The following is a 26,857-nucleotide window of genomic DNA, read 5'->3' as shown; positions in this document are numbered from 1 at the left end:
CCTTTAAAGCTCAGACCCTTTCCATACTGGTGGATGGAAAAGGTCCACCATCCAGCAGAATCGCTGAGGTTCTGCTCCATGGCGGGTAAGGACAGGGTACCAGGGGCCTTGCAAACTGGGCCCCACACCCTTACAGTGGCTTCCAGCACAGGGGACAAGCAGTAAATGGGGCTAGAAAATTCAGTAGAAAGGAAGGCTGGTCCAGTGGTTAGGGTGGCCTCCGTTGCCTTAGAGGATCTGGATTGCATTCATTGTTCTGCGACAGACTTCCTGTGTGCCCCCTTGGGCAAGTCACTTATGCTCAGATCCTCCAAAGGTATTTCCACGGATTTCAGAGGAAGTTCAGAGACTGAATACCTTGAGGACCTAGGACTTAGTCTTGCCTCGGTTTTTCATCTATAAAATTAATGGTGATAATTGCAGTTCCCTAAGTCACAGGGGCGTTATGAAGATAACTAGAGCAAACATGATGAAGAACATTGTGAGGTACTATGATAATGGGGACCATATCACCCCTTCAGAGTGGGGATTGTCCACTACTCTATTTGTACAGTGTCTGGCACAATGGGGTCCTGCTCTTGTTTGGTCCAGGGACACTGCTGTAATAAACATGATTAATAGTAAGTACCTAAATTAGATAGATATAGGGATCGTCCATTCCTTTGGCTTAGCTGTGGCCTAGCAGGTCAGATTCCTTCCTCACAACAGGGTTCCTCAGTGTCCAGACATATTACTCAGGATGGGAACTGAGGCAGGATTTAGAGCTAAGACCAGATCTATGGTTAAAATTAGATTACTCTAGCTACATTGCTGACGGCTGTGAAAACTTTTGTGCCCTGTGTGACATAGGTTGACTCACCACCCTGTGTAGGCAGGGGGATGGAAGAATTTCTCAGAGAAGCAGATTATTTACCCTGGCAGAATAACTCCTTTCACTGAGGTAGGACGCATCTACACTATGATGCTACAGCATGGCCTTAGTGTAGACACACCCTGTCAGCACCTCAGCCTCCTTCCCTCCCTCTGTGTAGATCCAGAATGCCCTGGGCATGCAGCGTGTTTTAGGTGTAGAATGGGGAAGCAGAAGACAATGGCAAGCAGAATTCTGGTCAGTATTTTCCGTTCATTCACAGGTGTCTGGCCACTCTAAATCAGACCTTAATCTGGTATAAACTGACGTAGCTCTACTGAAGCTAGAGGGGTCACATCAGGGTTTTTTGTCCCTCTGGCCCTTGCCTTGCTGTGCTCTGCATGCCAGGGGGTATTCGAGGGTTCTCTACACACCGTGAGAGTCCGTCGCAAACGCTGCTGATATGAGTGGTTTACAGTATCGGTGCACGCACACAAGGCTAGGTTATTTGGATTTGTCGTGTACGTTGCCACTCGTCCCACCCTACCATTAGAAAATAAACATTGAGAGCCAAGTACATAGCAGTGCATTTGGCAGCAGGTCACTTAGCTGACTTAACAGAAACAAGCTGCATAACAGGGGGAGCTTCAGTCTTGAGTCTGATTTTCCTGGCTCCCCCCACACCCACCCGACTTTGAGTCAAACTGTTCCTGGGTGGTTGACATCAAAGGCATGCTGTGAATTCGTACTGACCCACACAGTCCATGAGAACTGAGGATTGATCAGTTCTTGACAAAGCCACTTGGGTCTGAGTCTAATGAACTATTATTAATTATTATTATTATTAATTCCTTGTATTTTGGTGGTACCTAGAGGCCTTAACCGAGATAAGACATTGTGCTAGGTGCTGTACGGACAGTAAAAAAACACTGCCTGAAGAGTTAATAATCCAAATAGACAAGAAAGAAATGGTATAGGAGCTAAGAAGTACTATCACCCCCATTTTACAGATGGAAAACTGAGGCAGAGAGAGACTAAGATACTTGTCCATGGTCACACAGGAAACGTGTGGCTGAAGTAGGAATTAAACCCCACACTCCTGAATAACAAGCCGAGTGTTTTAATCACTGGCTTGAGCCTTCCTCTTATTTACACCAGTGTAACCACTCTGACTTCAGTGGATATATTCCTGATTTACACCCGTTAAATGAGAGGGTCAATTAGAATCTCATGGCAGAGGCTTCCAAGCCAGAATGGAACTTGAAAACCCCATTGTGAAATCATTCCAGCATTCCTCCACTTTTTTTGGCCGTGACTTATCTACCATTGTGTTAATATCCATGGGGCTGGTAACTGGCCCAGGACGCTGGGCTGGATTGTGATTGAAACCAAGCACTTTTAAGAGCATTTTCTTTCTACTTGTTGCCGAAGATTCAAAGTTCCTGGAAGGCAGCGGGGCTGGGATACGTCAAGCAGTTACTGCTATCTGAAAGGGGGGGCCCCTCCCCGCTCATGTGAGCTGGAAAGGCAAAAAAGAATGACATATGTGCTGTTTCCTTTTCCAGTTGCAAAGGGGTCAGGAACTCGGCAAGGAGTGTCTGAACAAGTGCGGCATTCTCCTGTGTCCTTGGTCTCTTCCTTGCCTTTCTAGCAGCTCAGTTTAATCCAGCCGGCGATTCTGAACGGGGGGGAAAAAACCCGTCAGCACAAATAAGGCATTTCTGAAGGCGTAAATTATGAATGACCAAAAAAATGGAACACCATCACCATGTGAGTACCCCATTTCCTCCCCCTCCCTGCAGTAACAGTGAATTTACAAGTCTGTTGTTTAACCAGCTGATTTTTAAAAATACAAGTTCAAGTTCTGCAAACCAATTTGCCTGGGGTCCTCTTAAAGGAAAGAGATATCGATGAAACACTGTGTGTGTGTGTGTGTGTGTGTGTGTGAGATACAGAGAGAATTGAAACAGACCTCTGCACAGTTTAATTCCTCAATATAGCATATGAAAATTTGTTACATTTCATTCTAAGTGCTAGTTTAGAGAAAATATAAAGTAAATGCTTTCCCCATAAGGAATGAAAATATAGAGCATTCAGAAGGCTTAGTGTCTCTCTTCTGAGATATTAACGGTGCTGCCTAGCGTGTAGTTAGAGACACCAAACTGTATGTAATATGAGATGCAAGCCAAAAACGGTCAGTCTATATTTAAAGTTACAATGCATGTTTGCTTTGGGAACTTTAGAAACACAGTCTTAGGGCAACTGAATGGTTTTCTCACAGTAACGTTATAGGAGGGAAAAGTCAATGCTGACATAGTTCTGTTGACTTAAGTGAGTGGCACAGGAGAGAATTTGGCCCAGGAAGTTCAAGTGACCATGCCATTTAATCACCCCGTGGTAAAATATTTTGGGGGTAATATTAAAAAATTGAGGGCCAGATTCTGATCTGATGCAAATCTAGAAAAAAGAAAAGGAGGATTTGCGGCCCCTTAGAGACTAACACATTTATTTGAGCATAAGCTTTCGTGAGCTACAGCTTAATGCATCCGATGAAGCGAGCTACAGCTCACGAAAGCTTATGCTCAAATAAATGTGTTAGTCTCTAAGGGGCCACAGGTCCTCCTGTTCTTTTTGTGGATACAGACTAACACGGCTGCTACTCTGAAACCTGCAAATCTAGAGTAACTCCAGTGACACCTCTGGAAATACTTTGGGTTTCAATGGTGTAATGGACAGCAGACTGTGACCCACCGTCCAGATAATGGCTTTGGAAGAGGTTTGCCGTTTTAATTCAAATATAACCAGTTTGGTAACATCACAGCAAATTTTTAATGAACCCGTCAAAATGGAATTGATCCTCACAATGGATCCCTGTAATAAAAAGCACAATACAGAGGGGAGTGCTGGGAAAAGAGCCAACCTCAACTCTTGGTCCCAGGATTGCTGTTGGATGAACTGGTCTATATGAAATTTGAAATTGACAATGGTTTTCAAGCTTTAATTGATATAGATGGATCGAGCAGAAATGTTATATTGAAAGAAAAGAATCACTGGAATTTTCACCGAAGATTTTTATTTGCCCCTGGTCTTTTTGCAAGTAGAAACCAACTTAAAAGCTGAAAAATCATCTCCATCTTTTTTGTCGGTTCCAGTAACTTTGACAAGATTTAAGCCTATTCACTGCTAGTAGAAGGGGAAAAAAAACCCAAAGAAGATACTATGGTGTCTGGGAGCTTCTGTACGCTTATTTTCAGACATGTAAATTACTATAACTATTGCTCTCAAATGTCTTGTGGGATGGGGGAGTTACACTCATTCGCTGAAATGCACATTATTGATTGTGCAGTGTTGTTGACTATGTAGAAGCCCAAGCTTTACTCAGGAGTTTTGCCTGCTTAAGGCGTTTAGGAGTGGACTCTCAGGCCCTGATTCAGATCTCACTTGTGCTAGTGTAGATCAGGAGTAACTGCACTGAAATCAGTGGCGTGCCACCAGTTTAAAAGTAGCATAAGTGAACTCAAGAATCAGGCCCAACATTTGATTTATCTAAAGTGTTAATTCGGTGTGTCGGTATCTCAAAACAGTACAGAATGAGAAAACAACTGTACCCATCAAATCATTTTGTTTTCTGTAACATCTAAGAAGGAGTTCTCAGTTTTTGACCATGTCAGACTCTGAAAGCCATTTTTACAACCATAAACTATAGATGGTTACAAACAAAACTTGCATCCCTTTACCTAGTGTTGAATTGAAATAATGTTTGTCTGCTTTCCGACTCTCTGAACGCAATTTCTCCTGCAGATTCAGACAGGATGTTCCTGTATCCTGTTTCAGTTTGCATCATGGTAAATGTGAGCCACATTGTTTAAAAAACAAAATAAGAACCAAATTCAATTAAAGGGGAAGCCTTCTGGTGACTACATATGCAAGTTCAGAGCATTATTTCCATGTGGGCCTGTTTTGTTTTCCTGGCACAAATCCAGTAGCTTTGGCATCAGTCAGTGTCTAATCAAGGAGATGTTAAAGTCCGGTGTGTTGAGAGGTCCTGTAACAGTACAGACAACAGATGTTTAACAGAGCGGGACTGCGTCTGGCAAAACAAAGTTGCATTGCTTGATAAGCAGAATGAAAAGAATTGAAACTGGTGTAAATATCCATAAAGCATCAGCGGTACATCAGACTAATCTTACACTAATTTTTTTGATACTGGCTGGGGATGCCAGATAACAGCTGTTTTGTGAGGTTGACAGAATGGTGTTGGGTAACATAATCGCTAGGGTGCTCTGGTGAGCCTCTTGCATTTACTGATGAATGATAAGGGATTTTTACTCACTCTTTCTTTGTATACAAGTATATTCTTAATGGTCCTGAAAGAGCATAACAGAAAGAGGAATGTTTCCATTTTAAAATTCCCAGCTTTATGAACTTAGAGGAATATGGGAGGAAAATAAATTCTCAGCCTCTCTTCTTCTGATCATGGCATGTAAGGGAACCATGTGGTGAAGCCATATCCCTCCCCCACCCCCCAAGGAGGCAGTGGGTGTAGGCAGTCATCACGTGGATTGCTGTTAGAAAACCTAACCCGGACTCTGAAGATTTCCAGTTCCACTGTAGAGCCCAGGCCTGCTAAACTTTTTCAGGGGAGTTGAAGGAGAAAGAGACTGCTCATGTGAGTGCGGATTACTCGCAGGAGTAAGGGTTTGCAGAATGGGGGATCAGTCCTGCAAGCTGCTGAACTCTGTCCATTCCCAGCTCCTTCACCGGGAGCTGAAGGTGTTCAGCAACTTGGAGAGAAGGCACTCAGCAGGGACAGGCCCTTGAGCACCAGCCTGGGTGTATACTTCAAAGGGTGCAGCCTCTAATGCCCCACGTTGGCTGTGTGGAGCAGCAGGAAGGAGAGAACAACCTCCATGAGGCTATTTCCTATCCTGTGCTGATGGGTGTAGAGAGATTGGAGCCTGGGTACTGCAATGCAAGGCACCATCCAGCATAGCTTGGAGGGGGAAGTGCTAGGCAAAGGGCTAGTCCGTGACCTCCCTTCTGGAGCAAGGGGAAAGTCAAGGACCAGAGTCACCAGCTGGTCTCTTGTGCTGCCCTTCACTCTGGGCTTGTGGCAAAGCCATAGTCAGTCCCTGAGGAACCTTCACTGGACAATCTGATGACTTGGACCTAAACTTTTTTTGTTGCCTCTCATCAGTGGAGGCTCTGTCTGAAACAGTACATTTTAAATAAGACTGGAGGCTATTGAGTAAGGAAACATACTTCTCTGCTAAGCACTGAGAGTATTTAATGAGTCGGGAACCGTGGTGGATTACACTGACCCCATTTTTAAAAAGAGAAGGCCCAAAATGCACCCACAAATGCATGTGAAATTGAATGCTTGTGTTTGTGTGCAGAAGAGAAGACTGAGGGGGGATTTGATAGCAGCCTTCAACTACCTGAAGGGGGTTCCAAAGAGGATGGAGCTCGGCTGGTCTCAGTGGTGGCAGATGACAGAACAAGAAGCAATGGTCTCAAGTTGCAGGCGGGAGGTCTAGGTTGGATATTAGGAAACACTATTTCAGTGGGAGGGTGGTGAAGCACTGGAATGGGTTACCTAGGGAGGTGGTGGAATCTCCATCCTTAGAGGTTTTTAAGGCCTGGCTTGACAAAGCCCTGGCTGGGATGATTTAGTTGGTGTTGGTCCTGCTTTGAGCAGGGGTTTGGACTAGATGACCTCCTGAGGTCTCTTCCAACCCTAATCTTCTATGATTCCCATGACTCTGCATGCAAACTGGATATACCTAGTCCATTCTATGTAGGCTCTTATATTGTGCCCATCTTCATAGGTATCTATATAGAAATGTGCAAATGCAAAGACTTGATGTATGTACAAAATTGCAGTAATTGGACACACAAATGTAGGTTAAAAAACACCCATACAAATAAGTCTCTGCTTTTCTTCAAGTGCATGACCCTTGATATTTATCGGGATCACTCTGCCACAGACAATTAAAACATACATATTATACAGCAGATTTGAATGATCCAGGTTATAACTAGCTAAATTTATAGGCCTATTAGCACTATTGCATGGCGCATCGTAACCTTGTCACATAGCTGTTATCACTGCATCTTTAAGTCTGGGCTCTCATGGAATACAGTGCATCCATCACTGCTCAGATGATTGAGGTCCCATTTTCAAAAGTGAGTTAGGCACTTCTGCTCCTAAGTCCCATAAAACTTTTGAACAGAGGACTTAGATAGATAGGATAGATCCATCTATCTAAGTCACTTAAGTACTTTTGAAAATTTTACCCGCAGGCTGATAACTGTTCCTGCAAACTATCTGGTAGAGGAATGATGACATTTGCAGAAATCAGGATTGGTTTGCAAATGATTTATAAACAGAAAAAATTAAAGGCTATGCTGGATAATTTATTTGCAACCAATAATTCAACCACGTTCAGCAATGATATTACAGTGCAAAAACAGCAGGCTGGCAGATCGCAATGTGTGGCAGAAATAAGATTCATATTCCATGAGTTTCTCCAAAGAATCAGCATCATCCAGTTCACATCAGAGTCCAATCGAAAGTGATTATCCATTCCATACTCTCATATTCCATACACACAGTGGTATGCCTTGTGTGTGTTTTCGCCAGTAAGACATTTGACTATGTGATTTTGTTTTAATTAATCTTCTAATCTACGAAAGAGACCAGCCTCTCACATCTTTTCTCTTTTGACATAGGTTTCACAACGGGGTTCTTTCTTGATGAAGCAGAAACCTTAGCTGAAAATCACAGCAGGTTAAACTCGTTCTGCTGTATTATAAAGTTTTTAAGTGATTTCTCTCTCTCGCTCTCTTATTTTTAGCTTATAAAAAACCCTGTTATTTCATGAGGGTCTAATTCTTTCTTCTTCAGATAAGCCCTGAGAAGGACTTAAGCTTTTTATCAGTAAGTTGCAGGGGGGCTTTCAAGCACAACCTGAGACAGCTCCATGACATCCTGTGACTGATAAGCAACTGTTTCAGTTTCTTAATGGCAGCGCTCATGTTTAAAATGTCCTACTTTATGGGACAGTCCACATTATAAAAGAGAACATATGACAGGCCGTATATTGCAGAGTCAATACCAGAGGGGGGTGGGGGTGTGTGTGTGTTCCATCTAAGTTACAAGACCTACAAAGCCTTCTGATATAGATACTGATTTTAAACAGAGAATATCTTTTAGTCACTTAGTATATGGAACCTACCAAATGGTTTTCAATGCATGTGTGTATCTTTCTCAATTCTCATGCTTCCGCTTGGAGTGAGTATGTTTTATTTCTCTATTCATGACGCTATTCGCCACCCAACATCCACATGCTCACACCTTCCCCTTTTATAACTTAGATGCCTCTAAAAACCTGAAAAAAGTAAGATGATGTCATCCGGTCAATGTACAGTCACTTTTTTTTTTTTTAAACAGCAAGGAGGAATTCAGATCCTAGGCTGTGTAAAGAAGGTGGTAGAAAATAAGATGGAAATATTAAACATTTTCGTATGAGCCAGTTGTCTATGGACATCCTTAATGGCACAGCCTTAATGGGCCTCCAAACGGAAAGGCCTCAGGAAGAGTTTATTTAAAGACCAGGATTATGGATTAGAAAGTGCTGGTGATGCTTGACACTCCCTGAAGTTAATGGAAATTGTTTGTGGACCAGTCACAAGACTGGTGATCACGACAGGTGTATCAGTGGTTGGAGATGGTGTGGCTCAACCATGCAGCACGTCAGTGATCTCCCGCTTGTATTATGACCCCTAGGGAGCTGTTACAAACCACGGAACGTAGAACAGTTCTGAACATGCATATCTCAAACAGCTGTTTATGTCAACCAAATTCAGGCTGCTTCTTGTCTGTATGGGGAAACTGACCAGCTATTCTGGAATAACTATTCTAGAATAACTCCCATCTGGACACCCTGTTCTGAAATAAAGCTGACTTTACTCCAGAGTAATTGCTCTGCTTTGGAAACAAAATACTTATTCTGGAATAAATCACTTTCATTCTGGAATAGAGTATTCACATAGGGAAGTTATTCCAGAAAAGGTAAATTATACCAGAATAGTTATTCCAGAATATCTGTCAGTCAGTTTCCCTTGTTTAGACAAGGCCTTATTCCCTATTTACAAATATTTGCACAAATGGGGTTGTGTTGTCCATGCCAACATCTGTATTTTCATGCAAATAAGAATGCTTGTTTTTTTGTACTTATTCAAAACTTTCAGTTATCCAGTCAAGGAGCAGAAGCAATACCATGTGACCAACTATCACATAGAGCAAATAATGAGTAGTCCAGGTGTACAGTCTATGAACAACCTAGCATCTGAAATGCGCATGTCTAAATATTCGTTGAAAGATTACATATTGATTAATAGATTCGCTTTGTGGATGAACAACTCATGCCAGATAATTGAAGCAGGTCCCAAAGTTTCTATATGAGCTTATTGACAAAAAGCACATTATAAGAACAATATTGCCAGCTCCAAGCAGTCAGATATTAGGAGTCGGGCCTCAACAGATTAGGAGATTGGCTTGAAAATCATGAGACTGTTTAAGAAAAATAAATGTTGAATTATTTGTATCTTTGTCCTGGGTCTCCTTCTGGAGTCTTTAGGGTTCAACTGAGGCCCACTTTCAAGCTTTTCTTGGCATCCAGGAGGGCTAGAAATTCATTTTTTAATGAAAACTGAGGTTCTTCTGCAATCTGTTTATCCAGGAGCTGGTGCTTGCAAGCCTTGCAATAAAGTCATGAGTTGGAAATGTTGCAATGACCAGAATAAACTAGAAGATCAGGATTTGTTCTTCAGGCTATGTTTGGTCACCTATGTCCAGTGGCATTATTACTGCTCCCCCATTGGTTGGCCATTACATAGCAGGCTGGGGGCAGCAGAAAATTAATTTTTGGTGTTCATCATGGAGCGACCACATGGACTTTCAAGTGGTCTCTGAACCATCTGTTTCCTGAGTTTGCCCTACCATTGATTTGCCTGTCTGGTCAACTGACATTTGTTGCTCCCCTCTAAGCCTTCCATTTTTTCTGATCTCATCCTGTCTTAGCTCCTCAGGAATTTCTGCCACATCCAAACTGGGGGCTCTTGTGAAGATCATAACTGTTAATGAAGAGTTGTTTCTTCCTGTCCTTCAAGGGCATTCCGTACGTTCAGCAGTGAGAAGAAAGGAGAGGAAGCCAGGACCAGATGCTGGGAAGACATAAATCTTCCTTTTTCAGCCTAGAATTTCCTTTCCTTTGGGAGTTCTCCCACCTCTCTTCCCTTCTCCAAAGATTTCTGTCTTGGTCTCTGGAGCCTACGCTAGAACAGAAAATATCTCCATCTCCACTTTCTTCCTGCAGTCAGGTAGGAGTTCTCATTTGTATTCTGGGGCATTTTTACTTGCTGTGTTGCAGGACGCATGGAGTTCATCTTGACCAGGCTCCCTTTCATTTTCACTTACCACCAGCAGGTTTTGCTTGTGGATTTGGGATTCTAAACTGCACTTTGAGCTAGTTTTCTTTTCCTCATCACACTTAGTTATTTTAAATAAGAATAATGCCTAGCTTTCATATTGCACTGTTCATCAGCAGATCTCAAAGCTGTTTACAAAGGATCATTAGCTCCATTTTACAGATGGGGAAACTGAGACATGGGGAGGGAAGTAATTTGTCCAAAGTCACCCAGCAGGGTAGTGAAATTGCTGGGATTAGAACCCAGGACTCTGAAGCCCCCGTCTGGGGCTCTAACCATGAAGCCACACAGTCTTGCTGCAGTAAGGTATTGACATTTTGGTAAATACGCATATGGAGGCAGAAGTTCTATAGTACTGCATATTGCAGTAACTACAGTTTGTGCTGAGGAAAGAGTGCTACATAGCTGCATCACCCCAGAACTGACCCGGAAACAAATTGTGATTCAGGCTGTGTCTACACTTAGGCCTGGGCTACACTGGTGGGGGGGGGTTCGAACTAAGATACGCAGCTTCCGCTATGCTATTTGTGTAGCTGAAGTCAAAGTATCTTAGTTCGAGTTACCCTGCTGTCCTCACGGCAGCGAGTCAACCTTCCAAGGTGGAGTAGAGGCGTCGATTCAGGGATCGATTTATCACGTCTAGATGAGACGCAATAAATCAATCCCTGATAGATCAATCACGACCCGCCGAGCTGGCAGGTAGTGAAGACGTACCCTTAGGGGAATACACCACCTTGACTACATCGGTGTAGCTATGCTGGCTTAACCATGTAGTGTAGACACAGCCTACAGTGATGGAAGGGGTTTTTCCAGCACTGTAAGAACACAGTCTCCCTCAACAATGGTAGTTACATCAAGTAAAGCATTTTTTCGATCAACATGGGGGTAGGTCTGCCTAGCTATGTCAGTCGGGGTGTGGTTCTTTCAGCTATGTTGACCCAGAACACTGGAAGAAAGCTAATATGCCAATTTTTAAAAAGTGTAATTGGGATGACCTGGGTAATTATAGGCCTGTCAGCTTAACATCAATCCCAGGCAAGATAAAGGAGCAGCTGATATGGGCCTAAATTAATAACGAATTAAAGAAGGGTCATTTAATTAAAACCAATCAAGATGGGTTTATGGAAAATAGACCCTGTCAAACTAACCTGCTCTCTTTTTTTGATGAGATTACCAGTTTGGATGATAAAGGTAACAGTGCTGATGTTATATACGTAAAGTTCTGGTGCTTTGACTTGGTGCTACGTGACATTTTGATTAAATAACTGGAACAGTATACAATTAACACGGCACACAGTAAATGGGTTAAAGACGTTATCTAGACTATGTGGTACACTGGGCACATGCAAACAATATACATTTTAATATGGCTAAATGTAAATGTTAGATCTGGGAACGAAGAATGTAGGCCATGCCTACAGGATGGGAGACCCTATGCTGGGAAGCAGTAACTCTAGAAAAGATGTGGGTGTCATGGTGGATATGAGTACCCAGTGTGATGTTGTGGCCAAAAGGGCTGATGTGATCCCTGGATACATAAACAGGGGAATCTCCAGAAGGAACAGAGAGGTTCCTCTGTATTTGGCACTTGTGCGATCACTGCTGGAACCCTGTGTCCAGTTCTGGTGCCCACAATTCAAGAAGGATGTTGATAAAGTGGAGAGGGTTCAGAGAAGGGCCCTGACAATGGTTAAAGGATTAGAAATCATGCTTTATACCAATAGAATCGTAGGACTGCAAGGGACCTCAAGAGGTCATCTAGTCCAATCGCCTGCACTCATGGCAGGACTAAATATTTCCTAGACCATATAGATAATATAGGCTCAAGGAGCTAAATTTAGCTTAGCAAAGAGAAGGTTGCGGGTTGACTTGATTACAGTCATTTTTAGTCTGTTTTTCCACTCTGAATCGGAACAAAACCAAATTTCAAAATATCAAAATCTTCTGCAAAATGGAATTACCATTCTCCGCACAGCTCTGTCTCTACCAAGGAAAATTTAGGCTCATTGTCCTGAGGTCTCGGCAGGTAAATAAAGGCATTCGAGAGGGTCATGCCATGTTGTTGTAGCTGTGTCAGTCCCAGGATATTGGAGAGACAAGGTGCGGGAGGTAATATCTTTTACTGGACCAACTTCTGTTGGTGAGTGAGACAAGCTTTTGAGCTTAGAGAGGGTTGAACCTTTAAGTCTACACAGATGTTCACTTGGGGAATTGTTATAACTTCACTGACGTCAGTGGCGTTATAGCAGTTTCCACTAGCTGAGGATCAGCTCCTGGACTCTGAGCTGACTCCCATAGATCCCAATGGCTTTGGATCAGGGTCTGGCTGATTTGGGATCTTAGTTCCCTTTTAATGTTAGCTCCCTTCAGAGGGCTAGATTCAGCTTAGGGCCTGCTTGTCTTCTGCCAGGCTCTGGCTGAGGCAGAAAGAACTCTGGAGGCTAACTGGGGCTGTTCTTCTCCTGTGGGGGACATGCCAGGGGCCAGCACAGTCCAAGAGGGGGAGGCTCTGACAGCAATTTAGAGTGAGAGAGGAGGGCTCTGGTACACCAGGCAGTTCTCCCTGCGGGTAAATATTCCCTGCAGCCCAGGCTGGTGCATGGGGGAGCAAGTCTCACCTCCCTGGATCAGCCGCAATGAATGGCACTCAGGAGATGAATGATTTTAGATTCCCCCTGCACGTCACTACCTCCCGTTTGTAAAAAGACCCTTGTGTTTCCTTCTGGAACCCATCACACTGCTTGAATCCATGTCAAAGGCTCGTCTTCCTCCTCCCACGCTCTTCAGGAGTTTCTTGAACTCTGCACTCCCCCCGAGGACAAACTGCTTGCCAAGTCCCTCTGCGCTTTGGTTACCTCCCCGAATCGGCTTCATTCTCGAAGAATACAGCCTTTGATCTGATAGCATCTGACTCTGGTCATAGGACTCGTGCCTGGCTGGAGCAACAAGGAGGGGCTTGGTGGCTGCTTGGAGAGCTGCTTTGCTGAGTAAATACAAAGAATGGATGAATGCTGGGGGATGGGGGAGAGACAGAGGACTAGATTGAGTTTTATTGTGCAGTGCTGGTTAAAAAAAAAAAAAAGCCCCCTGAGGCAAAGAATTCCCCCTCCCCGCTTCCTGGCTTACTTTTCCTTTAATAGGAGGGTCATACATTCTGCCTTGGGTTGTTAACAACATTATCTAGGCAGGAAGTGAACCCTGTGTCCTGTTTTCCCCTGTAGGCACTAACTGAGCAAATAGGTGCATGGATTCCATGTGTCTGCTCAATGGTGCTGCTTTTCAGCGGACCCTCTCCCAAATCAATGAGGCAGCACCACCAAAGGCCCTCTCTTTAAACGGTGTGCAGATAAGCACCGTGGCTTACACATGGTGGCAGCTGCCCAGAGGTGGCCAATCGCAGCCCGCAGAGGTGAAATCCTAGCCGTCTCTGAATTTCTACAGGACTATTTCTGTTAGGAGTGTAATTGCAACCGTAGCTGGGTATCTACAGCACATGTCCTGTAATTAAAGACTGTGTTCATGATTAATTCCACAGAAGTCGCACATAGTGTCCTCGTAAGTCAGAAGTAACTTTGAAAACAGGAATAGAAAGGCATCAGCAGGAATCAGTGAATGGGTATGTTGTGGAGTACAACACAGGCATGAGATGCCTATGGGTAGTAAAAGCTCAGAGCTTCAACCCGCGACAGAGAGCAAGGCCTGTCTTTGAGTGTCCATACTGCATTTGCGGGCTTACAGTGGCTGGACTTGGCTCTCACAGCCTTGCGAACATGTCCACACTGCCTATGCAGACCATCTGGTTTAGGTCTGTGGCTTGAGCTGCATCCACACAGGGCCAGGACCTGAGTCTCAATGAGACAGGGACTCTGAACCCCACATCCACCCTCAGCAGGATCTGCAGGCTCAAATCCAGAGGGGTTCCTGGCCTGAGTCAGACTGATTTCTGGTGTGGATGGAAGGGGGTTTTGGGCTCAAACCTCAGTCTAAGCCTGACTTTACAATGCAGTGTAGACATACGCACAGGAGGTCTGTCGCACAGCCAGGAACTGGAACCATCTCTTCTGAGATCCAGCCTACTACAAGACCAGCCCTCGTCCCCAAAAAAGGAAGAGCTCATTTTCTTTTGTAGTTTTTTTTTTTAAATCAAGGGGAAGGAGAGTCAGATATGTAACTTCTCTGACACCTTTTTCTCCATTCACATGGCACCTTTTACTCCTAGTTCTTTAAACATACTGGATAAATATCATTCACCCCATTCTACAGATGGAGAAATGCAGATGCAACAAGGACCCAAGATCACACAGCAAATCCGTGGCTGAGATGGGAGTGAATCCCAGACCTCCTGACATCCAACCCCCACTGCTGGCCCTTGCAAGCACTCCTGGTGTACAACAGATGTGCATCTGATAAAACCAGACCGGTCACTCCTCTGCCACTGGTCAATTTAAAAATTAACAAGACGGTGCCTAGCTGCTCTCAACAAAATTCTGTGTTAAGAGCTGTCTTTTCAGTGGATCTTTATTGTGGCTCTCTAATAGATTTTAAAAAATTATTAATGTTTAAAAAAAGTATAGAATACATAGGTTAGGAAAAGGGTGTCTGTACATTTGGGTATAGTGCTCAGATTATCCACAAATATAAAGTTAGTTTTTAAAAGTCATAGGATACATAGAGTACATAATCAGCAATAACCCAAATTTAGATGAATAGATTTAACAATACAGTTTAAATATTAGAATCCGAATACTCGGGTTCATCACTCATGAAAAGCTGTACAGAGATTTGGTTGTGGAAAGCAAAATATATCAACAAGTGGAGATTGTCTCTCAGTAACTGAGAATTAGGTTGGTTATCCATTTAGAAAATACTAGTACACCTGCAACTTTGCAGGTGAAATCAACTGTGAACACAATCTCGAAGATGTAGTCATTTGCAGGTGCAGACAAAAGAATAGAGGCATTTAGCTAACTGGTTTGCGGGTGCAAACAACACTGGGTGGAAATGTGTCCTTTAGTCTGATGTCGATTACATTCACAACATGTGGGTGTAAAATGGAAGACCACTCGATATCTAATGAAGTCGTGCTTTAGAAGTTAATCCTTGAGATTTGTCCACTAATGTGAAACTATATCTGTTTGATCTTGTATTTAGCTGAGACACTCTGAGGACCTGTCCAGACCCGAGGAAGAGCTCTGTGTAGCTCAAAAGCTTGTCTCTCTCACCAGCAGCAGTTGGTCCAATAAAAATTATTACCTCACCCACTTTGTCTCTCTAATCTCAAGGATGCAGTAAAAATAGAACTTTTACTGTAAACCAGCTCTTCTTGCTAAACCTGGGCTGACCCAGATCAGGGGGAGCCCTTCCATTGATTTCCCTGGCTTTGGATCAAGCCCCTCTTCCTTAGGGTGGAGATTTTCAAATAGGCAATGGAGACTTGGATGACCTGTTCTTACTCATTTTAATGGAAAATGAGCATCCAAAGTCGACAGGTGACTTTTGAAATATCCACCTAAGTGTATAACTTTCTTACTTCTTACAGAGAATATACTCCAAATTGACTCTAACAGATACTGTAACTATACCCAATGCTAGCTTCCTTAATCATACATTCATCACATCTGTTCCATAGCCCATGGTGGAGTTATTCCAACCAGGGTGTATCTAGAAGTGACAGTACAAGGCATCTCTGTGTAAAGGATAGCAATCCTAGCACATACTATTTCCCATGTTCCTTTCCTTTAAAGCTCACACCAGAGGAAGCCTTGCAGAGATTTGAGAAAAGTTGACTTATGCTATTAGGCTGTAGCTTTTAGCTGACTCAGCAGCAAACAGCAAAGGAAGAGGTTGCAGGATGGCTGACAAGAAATTACCTGATGGGTTACTAATGGCAGCTTCTACCCAGCTTGACAACTGATTTTCTCTTCCACTGTTTGCAGTTTCTAGGTGTAGAGGCTGAGATCAGGGTGTTCAAATGTTTCTATTGCGAACAGTGCAGGATGATGGGATAGAACCTTTGCTGTATGTCAGTGTAGGAGCTATGCTGATGTACAGCAGCTGAGGATCTGGCCCAGCAATTCCTTTGCTCTCAGAAAACAAGGGGTCAGATCTTGTTGCTACTGAAATAAGGTGAGGGGGAGGGGAAAGGACTACCCCGACTTCAGTGGGAGTAGAAGTAGGTCTTAAGAGTGGAACAATTGCCTTGATGCCAAGTAGCACCTTTAAGCTTTGTTGATAAAATTTCCAAGGAATGCACCTCAATAAGGTGCAGCCGCACATGGTAGGTATTTACTGTGAGAGAAATTCAACTTCCTGAGCTTAACCCTACTGGAAGTTTTGCCGTTGACTTCAGTGTGAGCATAGGCTTGGAGGCTCATGAAACAAACCTTTGCAACAGCGCTGCCTAGTGGGGAGGGAAGGGTGTCAGTGCAACCTGGAACACTGCTCCTTGGAGGACTTCCTGCGTGGCCATATGCAACAGCTCTTTGGGTGCAAGGTGATGTAGGGCCAAAGGACCCACCGCCATGCAGAACCAGCTCTTCAGGACCTACCCCCAGAGCACAGGGATCACAAGCCCCATAAAGACTACTCCAGAACTGAGGCCAGAGCAGCAGTTACAGATTGGATCCACTTTCCCTCTGCTGTCAAGGGCATGAAGTCCTTTGTCTCTCCTGAGCCCCACAAAGGATGTTCCCCGGCTCCCAACCCAGGTACTTGGGCTAAGAGCTGTGGCCCTTTGAACATACCGTTGGTCACCTAACTGAGATGCAGATGCAAATGACCCGATTTTCAAAGTCAAGGGGTGAGATTCCCTACAGTGTCTGCTGCTAAAGAAAACACAGGCCTGATCCTCAGGTGGATCCTCCTTCCCCTGGCAGCTATAGACCAATTTACACCAGCTGGAAATGTGTCCCTCTATGCAAAGGAGTTGCTAGATGCCTAACCTTATCCCTGATGCACCAAATCATACCCCTGTGTAGCCCTGGTGTGCCAGCTGGTAAATTGGTCATACACCCCCAACCTATTGGTCAAGAGAGCACTAGGCTGGAATCCTGCTCATCCACTGAGTGGGGACATTGGGTGGAGAAAGACGCTTCCTTTGCCCCATTCCCTCGCCTCTCCCAGCAGACCTGCAGGGTTCTACCTGGCTGTTGGTGTGGTACAATTTACACGTCTCAGGCTAGAAGGGGAAAAGGAATGTTCCTTCTCGTCCCCATACATCTCTGGACTGTTTCCATTTCCCTGTCCAATCCATCAGGAACAGCAGCTTCCTTTGCCAAAGACACCTGCCACCCCTGTCCTTCTGCAGAGTATGACAATGAGCAGGGTCTGGCAGCATCAGCTCAATCCTGCAAGGTGCCGAGCAGTCTGGGTTGGTCCAACAGAACACTTAAGCACATGCTTAATTTTATGCTGTCCCATTAGATTCAGTAGGGCTTAAAGTTAAAGTAGGACTGAGCCCTCAGCCCCTTCTTCCTGCTTGCCCCATTTTTGTATATGCACTTTCCCCCTGGAATTGCAGGAATTCTTTCTTTAGCGCTGGCAGGGTCTCTGAATCACAGCTTGTGATGGGGGTAGCTTGGGGGCACATTGCCCCAGCCAGTGCAAGCCTCATGCAGACACTAGGCCCCCAGGAGTTGTGCAGCGACATAGACACGACTATACCCTTGAGGGGCTGCAGCTCATCCTCCACTCTACACTGGGAGGCCCGCTTTGCTGGCTGTGCAGGGTGGAGGAATGGCCCCATCAACACAGCCCGCAGGGGCTTAGAGCTGTCCACCCTCACTGAACCCTTAACACTCTCATAGAAGCATCTTGGAAAGGGCTCTAAAGATGTAATGCCCATCTAGGTGCTTATTAACAATGATTATTTCCATCTTTATTACAAAACACTTCTGCAAATCCAGGGAATGCTTCCTACTGGCTGCTGCTGCAGGGATGGTTTCCCCTCAGGTGAATAACTCAGAAGACAGACCCCGCCCCAAACATTCAACAAATGGCATGATTTGGGTGGGCGCCTAGCCTCTCTCTCTCTGTGCTTAATTCTTGGCCCCGGGGGGTGGGGGTGCTCAGCAGTCAGGCAGCAAACTAGAAAGCAGCAGCCTGTGGTGAGAAAACAGCCCCGCACAATGAAAAACCAGAAGGGGGGTGGAACCAATGAGCCCCAAACACAGAGAACATTCCTCATGCAGAAAGGGACTACCTTGTCTTCTGCTTTCTGGTGTCCCGGTCTGTAATTCAGGCCTGGGGGTGTTTCATCAGGGAGGCTTGTAAAAGGAGCCGAAAATGTGGCTGTAAAAAGGTATGCGGGTGTGTGGAGTTTGTTCTCGACCCTGACGCTCAACAGATAAATACTTCGTCCAAGCTGTGCCCTTAGATAAGCACAGCACAGCTACCACTGAAGTAAACAGGAATTGCACGTGCATGCCTGAGGGTGGAATTTGGCTCGTAACCAAGCTTTAATGTCAGTACGGTGTGGCTGAACTCTACACTTGACTTCATATTTTCCAGAGCTGTGCCAGCACTATGTGTTCCCCGCCTCCACCCCAGCAGATGTTTCACAGGGATAATTTGACCTGCTGACGCTGTTCCAAAGCGGACCTCTTCTGAGGCAATGGTAAATGGTTTCAAGATAAAAGGAAAGGAGGACTTGTGGCACCTTAGACACTAACCAATTTATTTGAGCATAAGCTTTCATGAGCTACAGCTCACTTCATCGGATGCATTCAGTGGAAAATACAGTGGGGAGATCCGATGAAGTGAGCTGTAGCTCACGAAAGCTTATGCTCAAATAAATTGGTTAGTCTCTAAGGTGCCACAAGTACTCCTTTTCTTTTTGCGAATACAGACTAACACGGCTGCTACTCTGAAACGATTTCAAGATACAAAGTGATATGAAAAATTTGCAGTCTCTTCCCTAGATGGTTAGGATTAGAGAGACCCAGTGTGGTAATAAGAGGTAGAACAGGCTGTGTTCTATTCATCTGTGAGCTGGAGAATCAGCGAGAACGACCAGGACTGTCCGTGCCTAGCAACCCGAGCAAAAAATCCGCTTTCTGGTCATTTGTTCTGTCCCCTCTCTGATATCTATCCAGCTGGGATTTTGAAAAGCCCTCAACATTGACCTAACTTTACTTACATTAAACTAAAGCTGGGATGGAAACCGTTTTTCTGTCCCATGAAAAATTTTGAGGTTCAGACAATTTTTCCTGCCTCCAAGTGAGATGGAAAGTCAAAATCTCAAAAACTTTGGTGAAGAGACAAACTCAAAAAAATTCAGCTAGGGTTAAAAAAAACAAAAAAAAACAAACTTTTTTCCATAATTTTGAGACATTTTGTTTCCATTTTGACCTTTTTTCTTTGGTTTATGCTTTTTTTTAGCATAATTTTTGAAGTGAAAAGTCATTTTGAACCAAAACCCCCCAGACCTTTTCATTCCAAAAACAAACAAACCAACCAACCTCAATAGGTTTTCAGGTTGGAAAATTGGTTGAAACCAACTGTTTCTAGCAAACAGGTTCCATGTAGATGAATTGGCAAAAAAAATTCCTGAAAAATCCCTGACCAGCTCTACATGCAAGACAGTGGAAGTTGAGCCTTTGCTTTCAATGGGAGCAAGTCTAGTTCTACATAAAATGCTTTGGAAAATCCCACCTTCCATGTACAACACTGGTATTTCATTTCATCCAGTGAATGATGCTGAACCAGTGCCCTTCATAATACCAGCACAAATGGAGATCAGTGATGCCTGGACCAATCCCCAATTTTTGCTCCAGATCCCTAAATGGCCCCCTCAAGGATTGAACTCACAACCCTGGGTTTAACAGGCCAATGCTGAAACCACTGAGCTATCCCTCCCATCCCATGATGTGAGTTCTGGGCACTCCCTGATGATTCCTGGGGCTTATCTAGAAGAACACTTAAGTTTGTGGCAAGCTCCCTCCCTAGCCTGCCACACTAACTATTTGTATGGACCCTGCTGCTACATACAAAAAGTTTCCCAGTGCACTTGAATCTATCCTTCTTTGAAATAGGAATCGACTATCCTAAATCTCTCTTTGCTCAGAATTTTAAACTTTATGAGCTCATTTCCAGCTAGGACTCTACCCATCCTCAAATTTTCAAGGCATAATTTTGCCTCCATAATAACCACTTTATTTTTTTAGGCCAGATTTAGGCACCCAAGTCTATCTATGTAACCACCCAAACAAAGGTCAAAATGAATGAACATTGAAGTCAGTGGAGAAGCTCCCGCTGACTTCAATGGGTGTTTGAAGTAAGTGGTAATTAGCTAAATACTACCATTCAAACTTGCAAATTGTTGAGGGTGGGAAATTATTTGTGGGTGTAAAACAGTGCTCACAACAATTCAAGGCCATCACTGGAAATCTTCCAATATATGCTATTGATGCAGGATTTTAAGGTCAGCACAGCTAATGTTTTCAACCGCTAGTACCAGCCAGTTGTTCAAGAAAAATATTAGAGTTGGCCTTTCTTTTATAGTAATTATCACACAATCTGAATATGACAATTCAAATAAATGATAGATGTTAAAGAAGTTTTGCTAATAAAGGTCAAATAAAAGGTTTCTTTTTTTCTCTTTTTAATGCCCTTCATATTATAAAAGCAATTTTCAAATGCAGCAGATATTCAAATGAAATCTGCGCATTTTTTACGAAAGCCTTGGAGAATGAGAATGTTGTTGCTCCAAGCTGTTGTTTGCCTTGTAAGTTTCCAGTGAGTCTTGGAATGTCTTATTTTCCTTTTCATATGTTCAACATTGAAAAATTCAGAATCTTCTGTTTCCACTACAGATATCTTCATTAATAATATTATGCTTTTCAGCACCCCAGGACAGGATTTCATGTCCCTAATGAGCATATGCTAGACATCCGGATATTTCAACTTGTGATGCTTTTAGTAGACATAGCCTGAGGCGAGAATTGGAGCAGGACATGGGAGTAGTTGAATGCAATTTCATTTAAAACAAACATGGAGGGGGGAGAATTCCTGTTTCCAAGAGTTATCACCTATGGGTCAGCTCTGCTACAAACTATGGGGGTGAACCAAAGTGCATATTTTAGCAAAGCTGCTACTGTGCTTTTATATACACACAATAGCAGCCTGATCCAATGTCCATTGAAGTCTAATGGAAAGATTCCCATACATGTCTATAGGAATACATGGGTATAAATCAGGTTCTAGGTTTTTTCCAGGGTTCACCTGTAAGTTGAGCACGGGGACAAGTTCTGTATTTTTATTCCTTACCCTTTGCGAAAGTAGCCTTCCTATTTTATTTCCTTGATTGTCAATGTTACTTTTAAAGATGCTTCTAAATGCATTTTCTGGAATTATTTAAAATCTTTCTTGTCCTGACCATTTGAAAGCGGATGCATTTTAAACGAACCAGAAGAACAAAAGGAGATCTTCTCCTCTTCTCTTTGATCCCCATCCATCAGCTCAACAGCAACAGTAACAAATGAAGTCTTTCTACCGCTTTCTATCTTGCACTAGCTTCATGTTTTCATAGAACAAAAATGCTTAAAGATCAATGTTATTTTTCACCATGTTTACCCAATACATCTTCAGTCTTCCTCTATTTCTAGTTCCTGGCACTCTGGCACGTTATTTATGGTATCCCCTTAGGGGTCCACTCTTGACGTGTGTCCCTCTTTCTTGAATCTCGTGTAACAGCATTATATCTTGCCCTAGCTCTTTAATTATCTCTTCATTTTTTTATTTTTTGCAGCCTTGAAACTTAGCATTCCTCTCAGCCAGTTCATTTCTGCAGTCAAAATCTGTCAGTCATCGGCTTTCTTCAAACTCTAGCGTTCTGACCCAGACAGCAGTATCTGCATGACAATTGTCTCATATACATGGCGGTTTTGTTTTTATTGAAATGTCCTTAGGCTTCCAGATCTTGCAATGTTTTCCGAATATAGTAGAGGCTAGACCAAGTCTTCTTTTGAGGTCATCTTCACAATTACAGGTTTCAGAGTAGCAGCCATGTTCGTCTGTATCCGCAAAAAGAAAAGAAGGACTTGTGGCACCTTAGAGACTAACAAATTCATTTGGGCATAAGCTTTCATGAGCTAAAACCCACTTCATCAGATGCATGGAGTGAAAATTACAGTAAACAGAATATATATCATAGCACATGAAAAGATGGGAGTTGCCTTACCAAGGGGTGGGGGGGTTCAGTGCTAAAAAGCCAATTCAGTTAAGGTGGAAGTGGCCTTTTCTCAACAGTTGACAAGAAGGGGTGAATACCAATTGCATTGGCCTCGTTAGCACTACAAAGGTAATTTTTCCTCCCTTAGTATTCACCCCTTCTTGTCAACTGTTGAGAATAGGCCACTTCCACCTTAATTGAATTGGCTCGTTAGCTCGTTGTTGAGGGTGGGAAACTTTTTGTGCATGTAAAACGGTGCTCACAACAGTTCAAGGCCATCACTGAAAATCTTCCAATATATGCTACTGATGCAGGATTTTAAGGTCAGCACTGCTAATGTTTACCCCGACTTGGTAAGGCAATTCCCATCTTTTCGTGTGCTATGATATATATTCCACTTCCTGTATTTTTCACTCCATGCATCTGATGAAGTGGGTTTTAGCCCACAAAAGCTTATGCCCAAATAAATTTGTTAGTCTCTAAGGAGCTGCAAGGATTCCTCGTTTTTCTTTATACTAGTCCAACAAGGATATATTACATAAAACCAAAACCAAAAACTAAACCAAACAAAAATCAAACCCTTTGTTAAAAGAATGTTAAAATTGCAAAGACAAGTACTCAAAAGTTAGGAAATACCAGAATTAAGGTTGCCTGGGCAACCTCAATTCTGCTCCCACTGTGTATGCATTATGAAAGAGTCTTTAATTACATGATCACATACTATTTTCCCCCACAGAACCCCTGTTTTATCTATAAGCTATAGTCATATAGGCCACGAAGTTTACACACACACACACACATATACCATATGTTGAGCCCTTCCGTTACAGAATGGGAGATCTGCCTGAGTATTCAGAATTTAAGGCCTGATCTAAAGTCCACTGAAGTCAATGAAAGTCCTTCACTGGGCATTGGATAGACTTTTAGGTCAGAATTCAGGACTGGGTGCATTAAACATACCCAAACCTGTGAGTTTCAAGGCATCTTTAACTCCCATTGAAGCCAATGTGGTTGAGAGTACCCAGCAATCCTCAACAGGTGCTCACCACTACTCCCAAGTGTCAGGCCACTGTAGCACTTCTGTGAACAGCATTCACAGCACCAGTCTAGGGAGTAAAAAGCACACAATATGTTATAACAGCTGGACAAAAGCCAATTTCACTGGCAATTCATTGTCCCCACAGCCCCACCTCATTTTGCACAGGCGTCCAGCAGAGTTTAGGATAATATTCTGAGAAAACTTAAGCATAACACTGTATGGAAATAACATAGCAGATGCCACAGCAATGGGAAGGCTCTCAGTACCTGGAAGGATGTGGTAAGCACACTGCAAATATCAGGCAATGCGGAGATACAAAGCTTCCAGTTCTATGTACAAGCAGCCTCTTTTCCTAATGTTATTGTTTCTGACATTCAGATGACGATGAAGATAACTCTGCAGTTTCTTTATAACCGAAGCAGGAGGGCAGCTGGGGTTGGTTCTAGCAGAAATCCTACAGTGACACAGCTAGACACAATGGCTTTAGGGATATGACTACTTGTCTTATTCTAATCAAGTTCCTAGTAATATGGTAGCAGAGATTGGCTCTTTGTGTGTTCATTTTCACCAACGTCCTAAGACAATGCTCAGGAATGTCCCCTGAGCACAGGTACCTAATGAGTAGAATGGGTTGATAAATGGGAAAAAGTGTTGTGAACAATTTATCCCCTTTCTTCATTAAAAAATGTCAAAATTGTCACCCAGCTGTACTAAGGACATTTATGGAGCCTAAATTCTCAGTGTTACCAATTTTCTGCCTGATACTTTTCCACTGACTTCAACTGGCGCCGGACGACGCCCTTAGGTCCCAACTAATCAAATACCCAGACATGTGCTTCACTTGAAAAACATTGGTAGCCCCACTGAGGTCAATGGGGATACTCACATGCTTTGAGTTATGACCATGCTTAAGGATCATGCTGAATCTGGCCTTCATACTGTTCCTTTCCATAAAATTATTAAGAAAGTAGCTTTGTATTATTTTGCTGTTCTCAATGGCTGCTCTTTTCCTCACTGTGACCAGAATTAGCACTCTTGGTGTCTAGCCAGCCTCCACTAAATAGCACAAGTACTTAAAAATGACTCTCAACGTCTACATTTTGGGGACAAAGAACCAAGTTTGCCTCACCTTCACAATCAATAGATGATCCCAGATGGATAATGAGTTTTTTGACACCTGGGCAGTCTTGGCTGCCTTTAATTGTTGCAAGCTCTCTTTTAATCTATACAATTTGAGGATATTTTGTCTAAAAGACCTTGTTTTGGGGGGTAGGAAATAAATTCAGACATTTCCACTGCAATTCAGATTCAAAAGGTGAACTGCTGAGATTGTATGGACTCAATTAACATAATTATACTAATTCTGCAAACACCCCGTTGCTTCATTGTACTATGTTAGCTGAGAAAACATCCTCACATAGCCAGCTCCTTCCTGTTTCATTTTGGTATTGTTCCGATTAAGCATTTACATCCCCAAACATTTTAAAAGGTCTGATCCTGTTCCCTTCAGAGTCAATGACAAAACACCCACTGAGTTGGCAGGGAACAAGACTGGGCTCTACATGTTTTATTTTTAGAACAAATCACATGCTTATCTACATTTTTATCGTGAATTCTAAATGCAACCCATTTCGCCACCTAAACGATCAGGCAGTTTTTGTTTTTTTTCCCCACCCCGCTATTATCTTTGTAATAATTTAGCATATAAATGGAAGCCAAATTATTCTGTCTCCTGTCCAGATTGACAGATGAGAAACTGTTCCTTAATTTTCAAAGAGCAGCACTGATGAGTTTCACTGTCTAATGGGAGATGCTGATGGGTTTTTCAACGAAGAGTGTCAGATTGATGAGTTTAGACTGATGACCCTTCATGAAAGGAGATGCCAGCTCCAGTGGGGCAGCACATGCTTAGTAGAAAGTATTTAAACACATGATGGATAAAGATTTTTAACTCTAGAAAGGCATGTATCTAATGTAAGCAATATTTCACAAAACAAGTCCAGAGACTGTTTGGAGAGATTTTTAAAGGAAGTTTGAAGAAGTTTGCTCTGTTCATTCTTACACATAAAACCTCAGTAAACCAGATTTAGCTGTAGCTTGCAAATTACATCAGTAAACTAAGGTTAATAGATTAATGATTTTCTCATGAATGTGATGTATTGGCAAGACACAAACATGAAGGGCAAGAAGGGTGTACAGTAATTGCATAAAAATGGATTGTTGTATACGTTAAGACTATGTTATTTCTTGGGTCTTAAATAACTGGTAGGATGGATTTTGCATTGGTGATCATAGAGACCTGCTAACTCAGACTTACTTTTGGAGCTCAAGCGATTGTTGAATGCAGGAAAGTACACAAGAGAAGAAGAGTTCACGGGAGAGGAAAGATTATAATAACTGAGAGTCATTACCCATTGGACCAGGGATAGATTCTTCCTCACTTGATGGAGGAATTTTCTGCAGCACTCAATGTTGGCCTCACTAACATGTTCTCATTGAAGCCAATGAGGGATTTTACCATTGACTTCTCTGGTCGCAAAGTTAGGCGAATACTGAGCACTTTTGAAAATCGCAGCCAAAGTCTTTAGAACAAGATGGGAGGTCATATTAAAAAGATATAGTCTTTTAAGTTATTGGGCTTGAGGCAGGTATTAGTAGGTTCCATTTGATATCTTGTATTATGCTGGAGGTCAGATTAAATGCTCTGGCCTTCCAAGCTATGAATCTATAAAAGGCTTAAATGGGAGACAGGGATCCATGTATTAAGAATGGGAAAAATCCTGCTTTCATTTACATTCAGAGCGGGTTGAATTATTCACTTCAAGCCACTAATCCATTCAGTTTGGCCCTCTCTCTTCTCCACTTAAACAGATCACAATATCTATGAATCAGTTCCATTTGTTTGATGCTTTGTGCAGACATGTTTCAGCCTATGGATTCCTTGAATGCTTTTTGACGCAATCATTTATTTGATATTTGGAATTCGCTCTGTGAGCTGTGATTGGACACAAGTCACATGGGTTTGTTTCTGTTTCCTTATTGGAAGAGCAAACTTTGATATATTAGAAAGTATTCAGCAATTTGACACTGCTAAACAAAAGATCCAATTGCAATATCTAGCCCTCAGGGGCGTTATGTGGACTTGCAACATTCCCTGTAGATTTTTGGGCCCCCTAATCAGTGCATGGATTAAAATATAATCAGTGCATAGATTAAAATATAATCACTGAATTGTACTTATGGACTGGTATAATCTTGCTCCATGTACAATAGCTGGGATCCATCTCCCACTATCTTACTCCAGATA

At 42.9% G+C, this 26,857-nt stretch overlaps 1 protein-coding gene and 1 long non-coding RNA gene across 3 annotated transcripts in view; one reads left to right on the top strand and one right to left on the bottom strand.

Annotated features, from left to right (window-relative positions):
- Positions 1-2,103: 2,103 nt before the first annotated feature.
- Positions 2,104-26,857, top strand: part of GYPC (glycophorin C (Gerbich blood group)) — a 40,948-nt gene continuing 16,194 nt past the window's right edge. Inside the window, exons 1-2 of one of the 2 annotated variants that reach the window (XM_077830578.1) lie at positions 2,104-2,620; positions 7,583-7,636. In XM_077830578.1, the coding sequence (XP_077686704.1) occupies positions 2,587-2,620; positions 7,583-7,636 (88 nt within the window). In that variant the 5' untranslated portion in view covers positions 2,104-2,586. The remainder of the gene's footprint in view (positions 2,621-7,582; positions 7,637-26,857) is intronic. The other variant, XM_077830577.1, reaches the window with a different exon arrangement.
- LOC144272492 (uncharacterized) lies at positions 7,247-18,753 on the bottom strand. The gene is made up of 2 exons (XR_013347571.1): positions 18,543-18,753; positions 7,247-13,325 (listed from the first exon to the last, which is right to left on the bottom strand). It is a non-coding gene; the product is annotated as an uncharacterized LOC144272492 (long non-coding RNA).

The sequence above is a fragment of the Eretmochelys imbricata genome, chromosome 11 (genome assembly GCF_965152235.1).
Source record: "Eretmochelys imbricata isolate rEreImb1 chromosome 11, rEreImb1.hap1, whole genome shotgun sequence".
Classification (NCBI taxonomy): Eukaryota; Metazoa; Chordata; order Testudines; family Cheloniidae; genus Eretmochelys; species Eretmochelys imbricata.
The sequence above is the reverse complement of the archived record's forward strand: the minus strand, read 5'-3'. Positions and strand labels throughout refer to the sequence as shown.